Source organism: Anastrepha ludens, chromosome 4 (assembly GCF_028408465.1).
Source record: "Anastrepha ludens isolate Willacy chromosome 4, idAnaLude1.1, whole genome shotgun sequence".
Classification (NCBI taxonomy): Eukaryota; Metazoa; Arthropoda; class Insecta; order Diptera; family Tephritidae; genus Anastrepha; species Anastrepha ludens.
This window is the reverse complement of record NC_071500.1, coordinates 74,101,475-74,119,557: the sequence shown is the minus strand read 5'-3', so window position 1 is coordinate 74,119,557 and position 18,083 is coordinate 74,101,475. Positions and strand designations below refer to the sequence as shown.

Genomic DNA, 18,083 nt, shown 5'->3' with positions numbered 1-18,083 from the left:
ATTTTTGATTTATATATTATATTTTTTCGTATTTCATGCAGATATGAGACTTTTAATAGCTGCTATCCTCGCGTTGACCAACTTTCAAATAATAGTTCGCGGTCAAGATGATTACTGTTTTGGCAAGGACACCGAAAGGCCTCAAACACGTCATTTCACCTCGAAGACTGCGTATCAGATAATCAAGGGAGCAAATATTGAAAGGGAATACTTAGTTCCAGGTTAGAAAGAGAAAAATATTTAATATATATACTAATTACATTAAAAGTGTGCGAAAATTGCTAACTGAATTCAGTGAAATTTATGTGAAATTAGCAATGGCAGGAAAAAAGCCAGAATGTCATAAATACATATATTAAATTTACTGTTTGGAAAACATACGGTTACTGGTAACATATGATTCAATTATTAAAGGTTCGGTCACTTCTGACATTAGAATTTTGACACTCCTTTACAGAAGGTTGCATTTAAGAAAAGAAAAAATTTAATCTTTAGGTAAAAATTGTGGCAAAAATGTTTCTTACTTAAATGAAAACAAACTGTGAACAGTTTAAAAATTTAATTACAAATAATATGTGAATGTAAATAACATGTTTTATTTCAAATGTACATAGCATGTATAAATAAATATACGGTACAAATGCAAGTTATTAGGGAAATTGCCAACTGTGATATTAAAACAAAAATTGGTTATAAGGATTAATATTCTATTTTTTCGCGTAGGTGAGATGATGAAGATGAAACTATTATGTTACCTAAAAAAACTTTGAGCATATTATTTCTTACTTTACTACTTACTTTAAGTTTGGATTTTTGACCCCCCAAGTCACGATTACTCTTACAATACTAATTTCTTGACTATACTCGTACTACTTGTACTATGCATGTACACTTTCATTTATTTGTGTAATTGTTTACTTAATTATTTTGGAAGAAGCTTCTTGACACTTCTTCCACCCATGTAGGGTGGGTAGGCTTATTTGAAATATGTTCGTTAATACCAGCTTTCTTATAATTAAGCTTGCAATATATTCCATCGCGTTCTCGTGGAGACTCCCAACTCTTCCCCCTATTTTAGCTATTTCTTTTTCTATAAATTTTATATATAATGGGAGCGTACACCCTTTTTGTGTGTTTGGCCGAGCTCTTCTTCCTATTTGTGGTGTGCGTCTTGATGTTGTTCCACAAATGAAGAGACCTACAGTTTCAAGCCGATTCCGAACGGCAGATATTTTTATGAGGAGCTTTTTCATGGCAGAAATACACTAGGAGGTTTGCCATTGCCTGCCGAGGGGCGACCGCTATTAGGAAAATGTTTTTCTTAATTTTGGTGTTTCACCGAGATTCGAACCGACGTTCTCTCTGTAAATTCCGAATGGTAGTCACGCACCAACCCATTCGACTACGGCGGCCAAGAAACTTACCTTCAATATTTATACCATTGAGGGTATAATACACTTACATTTGTATGAAGAATTTTGGTTTTACTAGGACAAATGGATGGACCTGAGGATAGATAGTGGATAAAAGGCATCGATTTTGGAAAAAGTTCTCATTACTTCCGCATGATCATTGCATTTGGAGAATAACAATGCATTGTCTGCGTATATTTGGTGTGGGATAATTTCGTTAAAGGCTATAATAAACAAAATGGCCGGGAGGTATGCGGGTTGCCATTATAGAGTGGAAAAATGGGAATGCGGGAATTGGCTATAAATATAGGTAATTTTCTGTTCGAGAGAAATAATTTTATAAAATTGTACAATTTGTGACCGATCTTCCACTTGACGAGTTATCTGAGTAGAGTGAGTTCCAATCCTATCAAATGCTTTTTGAAAGTCGATTGAAAGCAGGGAGATCTGTTTTTTGTTGGAAAGCGCGTTTGAGATAAAATGATCAAGGTGTAATAGGACATCTGTGGTGCTTGTCCCTTTTTGAAGACGACCTGGTTAAGGTGGATGAGTTTGTTTGAGTGGGCGTACCAGGTTAGTCTGGTAGCGATTATCTTCTCCATTAATTTGCCTAGGCAGGGAAGGAGGGAAATTGGACGATAGCTGTTAACATCGCAAAGTGATTAACCGGGTTTTAGAAGGGAAATTATTGCGCTTGTTTTCCATACGTGCTGACCTGTGTAGAGAATATTGTTGTAATGCTTGATGAGACAGGATATTTAGTCGACGCTGGGCGTCTGGCCTTTTGCGGCGGACAAATCAAGTTGGAGTTCAAGGAGAGATATGTCGGATTCTAGGAGTCTGGTGGAGTAATATAGATTAGATGATAAATTCGGGAGGAAAAGTGAATTTTTCGACGAAATTGCGGGTTCCATTTTCTGTATTGAATGAGATTTGAGGTGAATCGATTGCGTTTAAAATTGTGCCACGCGTGTTGCTTGGCTTACCTGAGCGACGCACTTTCATTGTTCCACCATAAGGGAGCTGGTTTAATTGAGGACAAAGGTATGGAGGTGTTGGCCGCACATCGGCTCACTTTATGTATATTGGAGGTTTCTTGGATTATATTGAGGGATAGTGGGAAGGAATTGGAATAGAACTCGCAAGCATGTTCGAATTTGTTCCAAACCGCTTTGTCTGTTTTAAATTTGATTCTAGGGGAGAAGGCAGCAGTAGGTTGGCATGTATGAGTTTTGATAAGGATGGGAAAGTAATCGCTGCCGTGAAGGTCATCTATGAGCGATCATGATGTTGTTGGAGAAGGAGGGTGAGGTCGATATGGGTAAAGTTTAAGTAGGTTGAGGAAGGAGAAGGATTGTGTCTTCTGTAGATTGTCCTCTCTGGTTAGAAAAGGTAGTACCCTAGAAGGTTATCCAAGCGTTAAAATCGCATGCAAGAATAAAAGGCTGAGGAGGGGAGGGTCAAAGGCTGTAAAAATCACCGATCATTATTGATTGAATAGAAGAAGAATAGGCGCAAGTTGTTATGAATTTGGAAGAAGTTTCCAGTTCTACGGATAGTGAGGAAATATTGAATGGGCTGGGAAAGTAGCGGTGGGGCAGATTATTCTAACTTTTATTTGTTGGAGTTAATGTGGGTAAGATTATGAAAGTGTCCTACGTAAGGTGTGGGAGTGGGGACATGGGAATTATGAGCGAGGTGGGTATCATTTACAAATATGATGGAGGGTATATACTTCTTTATTTACAGTGGACTGAAAGGTGTCAACTAATTATCACTGTTAGTTAGACTGGAGCATGTGGGTGTGTGAGGGCTAGCAATAGTTGCTGTATATTTACTTGCCATCGGTTTAGCCATTTCGAAATTTCGTTCTGTCAAAAAAATATCGGGAATTGTTCATTTAATAACGCACCATCAGTTGGGCATGAGATGCGTGACTGCTCGACTCGTTCCAAGAGAGATGAATTTCTTTTAAAAAATTCATCGGAAGAAGGTGGCTGATGGCATGCTTGAGCAAGTGAATTCGGACCCAACCTTTGTCCAGCGCATCATAGCATCATAAGAAGTGGTGAGACGTAGACGTAGGTGTTTGAGTTTGACATGCAAATTAGTCAACAGGCGTCTGAATGGCGCTATCCACATGAGCCGAAACCCAAAAAACTACGTTCTACGGTTCTATGGGGATTAAAGAATATTATTTGGAAGTTATGCGACGTTTGAGAGAGAATGTGCGTAGGAAACGGCCCAATTTATGGAAAGAAACCTCATGGATCTTGCACCATGATAGCGCACCGTCTCACAAGGCTTATATTGTGAACACTTTTTTGACTAAAAGCTCGAGAAAAATCATCGAACAACCACCGAATTTAGCCCTTAAAACTTTTTCCAAAACTTGCTACTCCGCTAACGCCGCTTTGTCGATAGAGGTCATTTGGGAGAATTCGCTAAAGAAGCTGAAGAAGATCTCTTCAAACACGTTTAAAAGGTGCTTTGATGACTGGGCCAATCGTTGGCATATACAGGTTGGGCCAAATAAGACCTACTAATGAATTAAGACTACTGCCTAGCAGTATGCGCAGTTGCTCCATCTTGTTGAAACCACAAATTAGGATACTGCTTCGCCATTGGCCGCAAAGAGTTTTCAATCAATGTTCTGTAAGAAGCTCTTAAAATCGATTCCGGCGTTTCATCCTCATTTTCGAAAAAATTTGGACCGATAACTCCACCCTACTTTGAAGGCCAAAAAATAAATTTTGATGATTAAACAATTATTTTGCGTTTTATGGAAAATTTCCGGTACGTTTTTGACAGAATGTATGATATATTAATTATTAATTGTTTTGATATTTCGGAGAAGTTTGAGAAATTACATGTTAAGCCTTTTTTTAAAAAATTATTATTTCTTCGTATCAGTGCAGCTAATACCCGTATTTGTTGCCCACGGTCCATATTTAATTGACAAAACTATACAGTAAGCAAATGAGCTGTTCACGAATCCGCATAACAACCGTTTGTCACACTACAATTATAATCAGACTGTGCCCATAATCCCTACATTCATATGTAATACAATTTAGAATAAAAAAATTAACTTGTGCTTTTGATTAAATAAATAAATGAAATAAATAATGCACTTAATAAAAGGTGCACCAGCAAATAGAAAATTACAGTTCGATATTACTTAAAACAGAATACAGAAAATGTTTGGAACTTTTCAGTAAAGTAATGCCAATATTAAGACTTTAAAGATAATAAGATAAGGTAAAAATTTTATATTACGTTCTTTTAATAAATAATTAATTATAATAAATAATTAATTGTATGTAGCTTCGAAAATTTCGTGCACTGTACGTAACAATAATCTCACTCAGTACTCGTATTTATTGATCAACAGGCTGCACACCAGTAAAAATATGGATTTTGCATAGGCATGGCACTAGACTACCAACAACAAAAACAATACAAGCCGCGCCGAGACTAGACATAGTTTGTTGAAAACAACGCTTTGAATTTATATGGCCTCTAAAATTTTGTCTTTTAATAGCTTCGTGACGAAATTGTGAAAAATTATCGAGTTCGCCATACGAAACCAGACACGAATGCGCTCTGTCAAGAGGACTTGAGCCTATTAGCGACGTGGAGATGGAATACCAGTATTACAGTTGATCAAGAACAGTTCTTGACTTCACAGGTAAATCCTAAGTAACATATAATTTTTTTTTTTTTACTTTTAATGTCTGATTAAGTGATTTTTAAAGTCTATAATATAATATTTTTTAATATTTGAAAAATAAATAAATTTATAGCTGACTTCTGAACAAACTTAAATAATTAGGAATATATATATACTATAAGTACTTTACGAATGCTTACCTCATCAATGTGCACTTTACTTTCCTACAAAATTGAGTATTGGTTTATGTATTTAAATGTAAGTCCATAAACAAAGTTCTCACTGACTACTTTAAGGTAATGTCCACAACTAGTTTATTGGAACGTACATTCTTATTTGGGTATTTGGCCATGTTCCTCCTCTAATTTGTCGAGGGCGTCTTGTTGTGGTTCCACAAATAGAGGGTCCTACAGTTTTACGCCGCCTCTAAACGGCATATGGCATTTTTTTTTTATGAGGAGATTTTTTATGGCAGAAATACACTCTGAGGTTTACCATTGCTTAATGAGGGGCGACTGCTATAATAAAAAAAGAAAAAAAATAGTAATATACATATGTATTATTATTGACTGTAGTTTAAAAAGCAGCGATCGAAAAATTAAGGAAAGACTCTACAAATAGTGAAAAACAAGAAAAACAGAATTCGAGATCTCTTTGAATACCCGGCGAAAAATTTATTGCATAATTTTTCCTGACATAGTCTTAATAGGAAAGTCTTATGAAAGGGTCTCAGTGGAAAGAGAAAACGAATAAGTTGCATTTAAGACGAACAATCAACTGCTACATTAGGGAATAATTAGAAGTAGATGCGAGTTGTAAGAAGGATAGGATCAGAAAATCTTTAAGATTGAAGAGCCAATTTCAGAAACGCCCTTTCCACACGTTCAAGTTCATCTTTAGCAAACTGAGAATACAGCCCTCAAATAAATGTAGCATAATCCAGCTTAGAGGGAACAAAAGATGAGCGAAGAAAATAAAGTATCAGTTTCAGGGTATAAAGGTGTGAGAAATTTTTCCGTCATGAGGTGCGAAGCTCAAAACTCTTCGGTAAACTATATTACAAGTGGGATTTTACTCCGTAAAGACGTGTTTATTATCACTAACGCGATACTTTTGCATTATTTGTGCTATTTAATTAAGCCAAATGCTGCGTGTATGTGGGCAAAAGGTTGATTGTAGTCAAACTAAGAGCAATAATCTTTTTCATTTCTTTCTCTTTGCTTCCCTTTCGCCAAGCCGAATTTATTACAGGTGATGGCAACCGCATAAAAGTAAAAACATACATGTATTTGTTTTTCGCCCGCCAAAACTAAGCAACGATTGTTTTCCATACTTATAGCGACATAGGATCCCGCTGCGTACAAGCATTTGGCGCTTTATATGTCTTCCTTTGACCACATCACCTTTCGATTTACAATAAATAGATTATTATAAAACGTTTTCTGTCAATTAAAATTATTTACCACTGTGTTCGCTTCCTCCAATTGGATGCTCAAATTTTTCTTTTCTATTTTCAACTACCGCACTTCCTTTTTCAGTTCAGACATTTCTAGCTTCATTGAGGACTCCACTACAAAACTGGAAGCACGTTTGAAAATTGTTATGTTTGAAATAGTCAACGAATAAATGCTGCTTTTGTTTACTTAATCCGTTTGAGCTTCACTGCCTTCAACCAGCCAATTCCTTACGGTTAAAGAAAAAGGTAACCTAATTGCTCTAATTAATATATAATATTATATATTGTATATATATATAATTGGCGCGTACACCCTTTTTGGGTGTTTGACCGTGCTCCTCCTCCTATTTGTGGTGTGCGTCTTGATGTTGTTCCACAAATGGAGGGACCTACAGTTTCAAGCCGACTCCGAACGGCAGATATTTTTTATGAGGAGCTTTTCATGGCAAAAATACTCTCGGAAGCTTGACATTGCCTGCCCAGGGGCGACCGCTATTAGAAACACTTTTTCTTCATTTTGGTTTTATTCGGTTTCACCGAGATTCGAACCTACGTTCTCTCTGTGAATTCCGAATGGTAGTCACGCACCAACCCATTCGGCTACGAGGGCCGCTGTTGTAATACGTTGTAATATTAAGTCATTACTTTTTACATACTTATCTGGCGTGTCAAAATTTAGTTCAACGGCTTTTCTTCTGCCATCGCGAAATCGGACCTGTACTTTAAGCATTTGTAGTCCTATACGAAATATAGCATCGACTCTTCTTACGAACAAAAAGCACACTACTTACGCAAATTGTCCAAAAGCATCAATATAACCTTCCACTGGAATCGGTGGCATGTAGTTGGTGTTACTTGCACAAAGCGGTGGAGGTTTCGACATGGCTTTTCGTAGTAATCTCGCTGTTTTACCTGTATGAGCAATATCCGCCCGGGATCCACACATATAACGCCATTGCATCGAAGTTACATTCGTCACGCATTGACGGCACAGTTGCCGTTTCGGTTTCTTAGCAGGAACGGCAAAAAAGAGTCCTTTACCTTCTTAACTTGTTTCAAACAGAATGAACACTTTTTAATTTTCTGTCAGTGTTGGCTCTTCTCCACTTGGCAACGATTTGTTTCGAGTTTTTAAAGTTGACATATTTTATTGTTGTATCATGGACAATAGCTATTCATAGCCCGAACAGTACGAACTGGTACTTGATGGTCAAATAGTCCAGTGAGGGTTTTATTTAAAAAATCAAGTTTTTCATCAACAGCCTTATAGAACAACATTTATTCCAGTTAACATTTGATAGATCAGCGAACAGATCATTAAAATATTTACAGATTTCAGATTACGATACATAAACATAAAAGTAATTTTTGGCCTTTACATGAGAAAAGAATCTAAAAAGTTTGACCCAAATTGGGGGACATCAGAATTCGGTTTAGAGGTAAGGTTCCTTCGGCAAAGTTTCTTATTTTGATCCCTAGAATACGATTTTCACAGAGCAATGAGCGATTTTTAAATCGACCCGCCCTAATATGTATGCTTGCCCATATGTATGTAAATATGACAGTCGTGGCGAATGGTGATTCTTTTAGCTGATGTGTGTCAAGTGCGCGCAGAAGCATACACTAATGGTGTAAACAAAAGCCGCCGTTGACTTAAAACATGTTTACGTCTTCGACATTTGGTGGTATTGAAATTTTAAAATTCATTCCTTTTTGTTCTCTTATAGAAAATAAATACTTATTTAAGATATATCCGCACCTATGGGTCTATCCAATTAACAAAAAATGTAAGTAATACAGCCGCGAAGTTACAAATTTACTTGGAAACAAGATTGCTGCTTTTTTTCTTGCTGTAGTGTATCTCTGTTTCCATACACATTTTGCTTATAACAACAAATCACATTGACTGCGTTGCACAGTGTCTTCACAGTAGGGACAAATGAAAAATTTTGTCGTCCGAAATATAAACGTACGTTGATGAAATGCTTCAGAAAAAAACATTTTTACCCCTTATTATTGACTTAATTTCATCGAAAATATAAAAACTATTAAAAACAATCTCGAATATCAAGGATTCAGCGTAGAAGCTAATCTAGAATATTTTATAAATGCGTGAAACGGGTGTAATACCGTAACATTATCGATATAGTCGACTTCAAAAATTAAATATAAATCAAAATGCTTCACTACTCTTAATTTTTTTAGGGTTACGAAGATCTTAAAGGGACTGCAAAAACTTATCAAAGGTATTATGGAGATGTTCTGACTAAAGACTATAACAACACATACTACAAGGTAAAGCTTTTACTTCACCGAAGTATAAATAAGCATTTGCATTAATTCTATGTTTACTTTAATTAGTTTCGCCACACCCAAACACAACGCACTACCGAAAGTTTCAAGGCATTTGTTGATGGTCTTTTTGGCTCAAATGTCAACGTACAGCCAGAGGAAATTCCTGAGCAAGATCTGCTTTTGAGGCCTTATGACTACTGCGAATCGTGGAAGGCACATGACTACAGTGGAGAGAACTCTGAAAGCTATAAATTTAAACATTCAACTATCTGGAATACAACCGTTGCCAATATTTCAAAACGATTGGGGTATGATCTCTTTTTATAATCAAAAGCAGCCTTATTTTCCTATTTGGAATTATATTGAGGAAGAATATGATGTTTAGTTGTCGACTGAATTTCTTTTCAATTTGTTAGCATAATTTGTTTTATATGTACTATATATGTATGTATTCAACTTTTTGGGATGTAACTTGAATCAAAGTTTAAACCAAACACTTCCACATTTCATTTTTATAGAAGCGAATTTTTAGTATCTTTTAACAAAACATCATATGGTATTGGGTATGGTATTTGATAATAGCAATTAAATATTTGAAACAGTTATGTATATGGGAAATAGGCATTAAGAACGGAAGAAGGAAAAACAAAGGCCAGGAAATTTTGCAAACTATTTCCTTACCGATAAAACTACCAAAGCAACACGTGCTTATATTAATTATTAGAGTAAAACGGATAACTTGCATATTAAAAGACGGTTGTTATAAATTATAGGAAGTTAGCATCCCCCATTTACGAGTTCAATGGATCATCTCTTTTTATTTCGTTCAATAGTGCCAGCACTAATTGATATATTACGCATTTACACAGAAGTTAGCGAGGCACAGCCGCTATATGCAGGTGGAAGGAGTACTCTCACCATTCTGAACAGAATTACTTATATAATACCCTACGGCACGAGTGCGAGGGTATAAAAATAATAAATAAGACAACTTGCTACACAGTTGCCAACTTCCCAATAATGTTTAATTAGTATCTATGTTGAAATCGGTACTTGACGAAAATAACAATTTGCTTAGTAAAGCCAGTAAAGCTTAGTAAAGCCTGCCAGTTGAACTACGCTCTACGATATAGCTAATAACATCAAAAACTTAAAAGCAAATTTCGTCTCTTAAAATATAAATCTGACTTACTTTACTTGCCACTCTCGTTCTCCCGCTGATTTGTCCGTTGGTACTAAGACGGCCTCCCATGCCTCATTTGTTGCTGCTAACACAACCTGTTGTTGGTATTAATAGTGATACTTCGTCATTGGCCTTGAATGATTGCTCTTTGCAAGCTATTAACGAAAAAATAATTCCGTCTGCTGTCTCTGCTCCGGTTGCTGCTGCTCCGACTACTGCGGCCCCATACGACGCTCGTATTTGTTTTACTGTTGCTAATACTGGATCAGCTCCTTTTGATGCTGCTAATAATGTGTATAATCAAACCAGTACTACAATGGCTACCAAGTTAAGCCCCAATTTATTGCTGTAAATCATGAAACTGTTGGAGGTCGTGTACTTCGTATTCCTCTAATAGATGTATCTGCAAGTAAAAGCTTCATTCCGCCTTCAAACAGCAGCTCCTATGCCTCGGTTCTTAACTCACAGATAACTCGGTTCTAATAGAAATAAGGAGCTACAGGTTCTAGCTCGCATGAAATAGCTTCATTCATCATCATTCCAGCCTTCAGTTTCTGCAAATGATATTATTGCCTATGTGGTAAGGAATACCAAGACTGATAGTTCTTACTTTGCCATAGGTTAGTCAAAAATGGTACGCCGCTAAGCACAATAAAAAAAAGTGATTTTTAAACTCGGATTGTGGCCGTCTTTTGTGAATGTTCGATCGTTTCGTTTTTTTCACGAGAGGAAAAAAACAGAACGGCCCATAGTTACCAATAGCAATGCGAACTCAGTCAATAAATATCTTAATATACTTGTATATTTTCAAAATGCTTCTGGCAAAACGTAATGCTGTAAGAGCGCTGACTTCTTAACTGAAGTACGATATCTTTGTCATTATCGAAACTTGATTGATCTCTGAATATTTCTACCCGAATCATTTCGTTGTTTTTCGCAAGGGCGGGGATGTAATGAAAACTGGCCGTTCGAGAGGTGGTGGTGTACTTATTGCTGCTCAACGTAAGTATAATGTATTTTTAAAAGCACCTAATAATAGTGAGACCTTACTTGACTAGCTTTGTGTCAGCGTACGAGGGTCTGCACATTACGGATATTTATTTATAATTGCTTCAATTGCTAAGTGGGTCTCATGCCGACCAACTTAACTCAGTTCTTCAAAACATATTTTATAGACAAAATTTATTAAAAATTGCATTTTGCAAACCAGCTCGATAAAATGTTAGATCTTAGTTTCCTTAGTGATAATATTGATTTTAACCTTTCTGAATACTTGTGACATTCACACTGTTGGTTATTAAACTCGAGTTTTATGAGTTTGGAGCTACTCCTTCTGACAACACAGTCTCTTTTAATTTTGCTCGTTGTGATCCTTCCAGTCTGAAACAAATTATTTTTGAGATTTACTGGTCCGCCTTGCTTTCTAACTGTTTTGAAAATTTTGGGGCAATACTGTTTCATCTGTGCTTAAAGAATATCAAAGTTGTAAAAAGGCAACCACACAATTTGTTTAAAAAAGCACAAGGGTTTAAAAAAGCTAAAAAATATACGGAACAAAATTTACCAGCATTATACTATATTAAGGAATTCAACTGTTTGGACAGGTTCTTTTCCCGAAACTACATTGCTAATTTTGAATAAGTAGAAAGTCCAATCCTAAGACGCTTTGGAATCGAAAAAATCGTGCTCCTTGATTTTCAATGACAAATTTGCAAGCACTTTACTGCAGCTAGCGACTTTTTCAGTCCCTTATTCTACTTTCTACTTATGTCCCTTATTTTGACTTCGCTTTCGATATTAACTCTATGCTTGATTTTAGCTTAATGTCCATTTCAGTTCGCGATATATCTTTTCCTATATTTGAACTAAAACATTTCCCAAGGCAGACATTGACGATATATCGACCCTTTTGTTAAAAGGCTGTGCGATTGTTGTACCTCTAGAAATTCTATTCAATATGTCACTTCACAGTGGTGATTTTCTTGATGTCTGAATGTTGGTACGGTAACTCCTATTTATAAATGTGGAAACAAGAGTGATGTATGTAGTTACAGGCCGAAACTCTCTAATCAACATGATTTTGACACAGGGCGCTCTAAAGTTTCGAATCTTGCAGTTTTTAGTGAATACTGTGTCTGTATCTCTCATAAGATACTGCTTCATAAACTAGTTTGCCCGCTCTTTCACTTTTTTTTTTTTTTTTTTTTTTTGCAATGACTTAAGTCGTATTTAAGCAATAGGTGGGATGTTGTCTCGATTAACGGCGTGTCATCTGAACCCTTCCATGAAATGTTCGGCGCCCCTCAGAACAGTATTCTAGGACCGCTCCTTTTCGTATTGTGAGTTAATGGCATTAGTTCTTGCTTTTCATATGCTCACTTTCTGTTGGACGCTGATGACTTGAAAATGTACTCGTTAGTTAACTCTTCAGATGATATGTTGAATCTTCAAGTTGAGATTGAAAATCTTTATTCGTGGTGCGCTAGATCTCATGTTTGTTTAAATATTAAAAAATGCTTTCATGCTACTTACTGAAAATCTCGTTATATTTTCCAAAGCTCCTATAGTATTGCTAGCCATACCCTGCATGTTAATTCGTAAAATGTACCTGGACTTTATGCATGAATAGCTCGCGAGTGTGTGTTGAGATTGCAGATTACAACTACTAAGTTATGCGTAGTGTTGACAACTTGTGACACCTTAAAATATTTTTGTAAATTGCAATAGTATAAAATACCAGTTAAAAGAGTTAACTTGATAGAAGTTTTTAATTAATTATATTGAAGTATAAGCAATATAACAAGTTCTCCCTTTTGTTTTTAGTTGTTATTGAATAAAATATCAATTTAACGAATTTTTAAATCTCTTGCAGTTTTCAATACACTTTGGAGTCAAGCGACGTTGAACTTATGTGGGACATGTGTCGATATGAACAGGCTTGGCAAGTTGATCGCACCAGCGTGTGGTGTTCCGTAAGTACATACGTATATAGCAAAAACCTTTTTCCAATCCTAAAATAAAATTTTTAACGTTCTAAAAATTGATAACTGAGGAGATATCGAATCTAGGCAGTGCTGTCCACACCAAAAATACTGAGCTTTATGATTCAGAAAACTGAACTAACTGCTTAAAATGCGTTTTTCGTATGAAATAATTCTTACTATTGCATCAAATTCTTTAAAATCATTGTTTCTTCGATGTTACGTGAATGAAATGTGGCCCCTTTTGTTAAATTTTCTGCTATATCTTTCCCAAATGTTTCCTCATTTTATTTCCTTTTTTATTAGTAATAAATTTATCAATTATGTATAAGTATATGACATAGAAACTAAAATTTAAATTCAAAATATTCGAGTTCCTCTATGCGAAAGATTGACAAAATATCTAAACTCAGAAACACTCCCTGAAAGATTGCTTTGCAATAGTGCAATATACGATACTCACAAGTGTAACATCTCTTTAATCATCGATGATTCGATTTGTACGCGTTACATAGATTTACAACATCAGGGAGTAAGATACATACGGTTTATCAAAACCCACTCCACCAATGATGAGAATCTTCGAAGACTTGCAACTGCAAATAACTCATATGTATGTATAAGCAAAATAATAATAATAATAGTTTCAGAAACTTCTTTGCATAAAATGTTCTATTTTCAATTAGATATTAATTACGTATTATCCTGCTTCTTCGCTAATTAACCACTGAAATCAAGGCCATGATCAGTGGAAGTATTGCCAGCGAATATGAAGCGAAAACAATGAGCAATAATGACAGCGGTGAAAGCATCAAATTGTTTGTTCTATAAATTTAGTTTTCATCTAATATTCACGTAAAATTTGGCAAAGTAGTGCCTTGCTTAGGAAGTTGACTTGTGACGGGAGAGTCTGAAAATTGTTTATTGGGCAAATCTTTTACTATTGAATCATCTTTATATTACCTTCTGCTCACTTTTTAACATTTTTAATATTTTGACCAAAAATATTGTGTGTTATAAGTTGATTTATCGCCTTCCCTGATTACTAGTTGCTTGGAAAAAATATTTTTATTTCTTATTTATGAGACCAGATTTATTAAAAAAAATTACAGTCTCAATTTTATATTATTAATATTTCATATTTCTTTTCAATTTTGCAGGTCTTTACAGGTGAACAAGTTAGCGTGTTTGAGTATGAAGATGATATGAAATACTATTACAAACTTGGCTATGGATATGAGGAAAACACTCGTCTTAACTGTCGTGCAGTCCAGGACATGTTGATTCATCTGAATAGCTCAACTACACCCAATGTCGTGGCTTATTTCGGGCACACAAGTGGTGTACAAACCCTACTTGCTGCTTTGGGAATCGCCAAGGATGATATTCCCCTTACTGCCGCTAACTATAACAAAAGCGACTATCATTGGAAAACGAGCCAATTGGACCCTTTTGCATCAAACTTCGTCGCCGTAAAATATGATTGTAAAGGTAACACTACCGACAAAGTCATATTCTTTCTCAATCAAAACGCGGTAGATCTCGAATGGTGCAACGTTGGCTTATGCAATTGGTCAGAAGTTTTAAAACGCTACCAAACGTTTTATACAGCGGACTGTAGCAATTATTATTGCGCGGATGCAGGTGCTACTTCTTTGGTTACGTCGTTCGGCGTCTTGTTACTTATTTCAGCTATACTTTACTTAATACACTAACCACCGTATAAATGTTATTTAAAATGTATTTAACTGTGCACTTTTTATAAAACAACTTAAGTCGACTTAGCACTTTTCTCCGAAATATTTAACCAACGAATCATTCATAGCCATAGCTTCAACAAATATCTTAATAAAAGTTGAATAAAGTACCAAATTTCACTTTGATAAATCAGAATTTATTGACCCCAATCCAAAATTTGTTAAAGTCACTTAGTAGTTTTGTCAAAAGTCTAGATACATGTATGTTTATGCAGTCTTTTTATTTCTACTTTTTATTTCTACTTCTTGTATTTTTTATGGAGAAAGAGGCAGAATTGCATACCTTTTTGAGTATTAGAGGGGCAATAATTTACACTTTATTTAAAATTAAATTAACAATTTATTTTGTAAATATCACCACTATAAAGTTGAAATTAAATAAATCAAACTAATTAGTACAAATATGTTAATATTATTGCATTGTTTTAGTATTTGTTTGTTAAGATAAATAAATGTAATAAAGAATGTAAATGTAATAAAAATGAAGAAACAAAATAATGCTATGTATAAATAAGGTGGGGAGCAATTTGTGTACCAAATTTAGGCGAATCTTACTAAGTCGTTACCGATATGCCGACATCCTCAGCAACTTCTCTAATTGTGAAAAGTTTCTCCATAACAATTTTCTTCACATTTTCATCGGTTGTTGATGTGGTGGGGCGTCCAGAGTGAGTGCAGTCATTCACATCTTCTCGACCTTCTGTGAAAAGCTTGTTCCACTTGTAAACATTTTTTTTTACTCAGAGTACTCTCACCGTATGCCACTGTCAACATGTGTTTTTGAGCATTTAATTCCATTTTTTTACACAAAATTTAATGTACCATCTTTGATCTATTTTTTTTTTTTCGATAGCAGAAAATCGCCGAACACGCAAAACGTTTGTCTTATTTATGCCTCTCACAAACAAACTAAACATGCTATTGGGTATGGGAATAAGTTTCCGCCCTCGTAAAAGAGGTGTCGCTGCTGATACTATTTTTATGTTCGCTCTGGTAATATACTGGTGATTTGAAGGTGTATATGTGAGGTCAATGATTGCAGTGGTTGACATTCGTTTGAAGCGTAAAGATCCTTTTTTATATGACGTCAAAAATGTCTACGTTCGTCCCGAAAAAACAGTATTTGCGGGAAGTCGTGCTTCATTATTACCTTTTAAAGAAAAGTGCAGTTGAAACGTGTCATATATTGTTCAATATTTACGGCTACCATGCACCAAATACAACTTGTAGAGTGGTTTCGACACTTCTAAAGTGGCAATTTCAACGTGAGTGATAAAGATCGCGAAGGGGCACCGAGAAAATTCGAAAACACTTAACTACAACATTTATTGGATGAAGACGCATGACGAATCCTTGATGATATGTTTAAAGAGTTGGATGTTGACAGATCAACTGGGTGCCATATCATCGAGAGACGTTTGGTGACGTGAGATGCTTCTTGAACGGCAGAAAAGAAAAGGTTTTCTATATGGCATCGTCACTGGCGATAAAAAATTGATCTATTATAATAACCCTAAGCGTCGAAAATGTTGGAGCCTGCCAGGTGAACCAGGTCCATAGACAGGAAAAAAATATTCATGCTTCAAAGGTTATGTTGTGCATCTGGTGGGATCAGAAGGGTGTCACTTATTATGAACTCCTTAAACCATCTGCAACCATCACTGGCGATCGTTACCGACTGCAGCTAATACGTTTGAATCGAGCTCTCAAATAAAAGCGGCCGGAATGGGGCGGTAGACAAAAAAATAAGCGAATGTCGAATGTACGTAGCCCGCGAAATTTAAAGGTTTACGTTATTTTTTTAATAAAACCTCGAATATCTCGATTCCCTAATTCTGTTACATACAACCGTTGTGCAAACAAAATTATAATACCTCTGTGCTGGAGTCGTCTAGCATGAAAAAGAAACGACTGGCACGCTTTGTTAAACTCGGCCAAAATCGCGTAAGCGGTTATCGCGCCAATCAAGAAAAAGAAGAATGTCCACTTTGACAGCATCGCTGGTGAACAATTGTTTGGCAGTTTTTGCAACTGTCTAGTAGCCCAACCTTGGAACCGTTGGCTGGAGGATGCAATATAAATTACCGGCCAAACCAGCTCGCACATTTCTTCAAATCCGACGAAGTACAGACACCTAAAATTATTGTCAGCCAATCTTCGTGCTTCGTCGAATTCCACAAGGACCTTAAAGTGGACCAGATCCTGCTCACACTAGAGTAGCAGGTCTCCAAGTAGTGAACCCATTTAGTCCGCTTATGTTGCATGACCAGATGCCGAATCTCCAAATTGAGATCCTTTATCCTAGGGTCCGCGGTATCGGCTTATGATAGGTGATCACGCTTGTTTGCCAGAACGGCTGCTCCCAGCATGGATAAAGCGAGCCGCCACAGCTATGACCACCTTGAGAAATGCATTTTCATCTAAGCGCAAATCAGTGGGAATGGAAAGGGCGGCGCTCTCAGCTCTCTTAAAGTTAATATCGGAGCGGTGATTCGCGGAAATAAAATCGACGGGCTTTACCACCGACACGATAATGGGTAAATAGTCTGATGCAAGAAATCTTACTAGAACGGCTTTTAAGGCTGCACTGGTTCGAACCAAGCAAGGACGACCCACTTCTTTTTCCGTCTGTAAACAAACATTCTCGAAATATTAAGATTTTCAGCAATTCGTAAATCTCACTTGCACTTTTACAACACTTATCTAATCCACTGTTACTCCATTGTTAACAAGCGAAATTTTCCACGAAACTGAGTACAATTTATGAGTAGACAATGCATACAAACAAAAGCAAAAATAACGGGACTTCTTTCTGAGAATTCATTCTCGCCGTATGCATTGTAAAATTTGTCTCAGAATTTATGGCAAGACTAAGTATACTTGTAGGTTTAAACGTTTCCAGAAAGTCTTTGTCTGTTATTCTTTGCGTTCTTTGCATTTCTCTCATCCAATTCCATCCCATAAAAGTCGGGGCTTGCTCATTAGTCAAAAATCAGTCTATTCTCTCTCTCACTATCGTTTTCGATCTGATAAGAGGGGTGATTGACTCTCCACAGTTACTCGAGAAAATTAAGCGAAGCTTACGAAATCACGATATTTTCTGTTTATGGACGGTTTAAACTAATTATACTTCCAATGCTCCAATTTCTAGAACTTTGAGAGAATTTAATTCGCTTTCAGACCATATTGGCCTAGATATTTCTTCCACAAAGTACTGCTTGAAAATGTTACTATACTAATTGTTAACTATATTCTAAGTATTCTCTAATATTCTTTCTCTGTAAGCCGTAGGAAATGTTGCTTTTTCATCATTAAAATTAAATAAG

General features: G+C 36.0%; 1 protein-coding gene across 1 annotated transcript in view; it reads left to right on the top strand.

Moving 5' to 3' along the window:
• Positions 1 to 15,263, top strand: part of LOC128859824 (multiple inositol polyphosphate phosphatase 1) — a 28,462-nt gene extending 13,199 nt beyond the window's left edge. Inside the window, exons 2-8 of the mRNA XM_054096917.1 lie at positions 42 to 221; positions 4,807 to 4,898; positions 4,957 to 5,103; positions 8,747 to 8,836; positions 8,903 to 9,144; positions 12,892 to 12,991; positions 14,161 to 15,263. Of these exons, the coding sequence (XP_053952892.1) occupies positions 44 to 221; positions 4,807 to 4,898; positions 4,957 to 5,103; positions 8,747 to 8,836; positions 8,903 to 9,144; positions 12,892 to 12,991; positions 14,161 to 14,715 (1,404 nt within the window). The 5' untranslated portion in view covers positions 42 to 43 and the 3' untranslated portion in view covers positions 14,716 to 15,263. The remainder of the gene's footprint in view (positions 1 to 41; positions 222 to 4,806; positions 4,899 to 4,956; positions 5,104 to 8,746; positions 8,837 to 8,902; positions 9,145 to 12,891; positions 12,992 to 14,160) is intronic.
• The last annotated feature ends 2,820 nt before the right edge of the window (positions 15,264 to 18,083 follow it).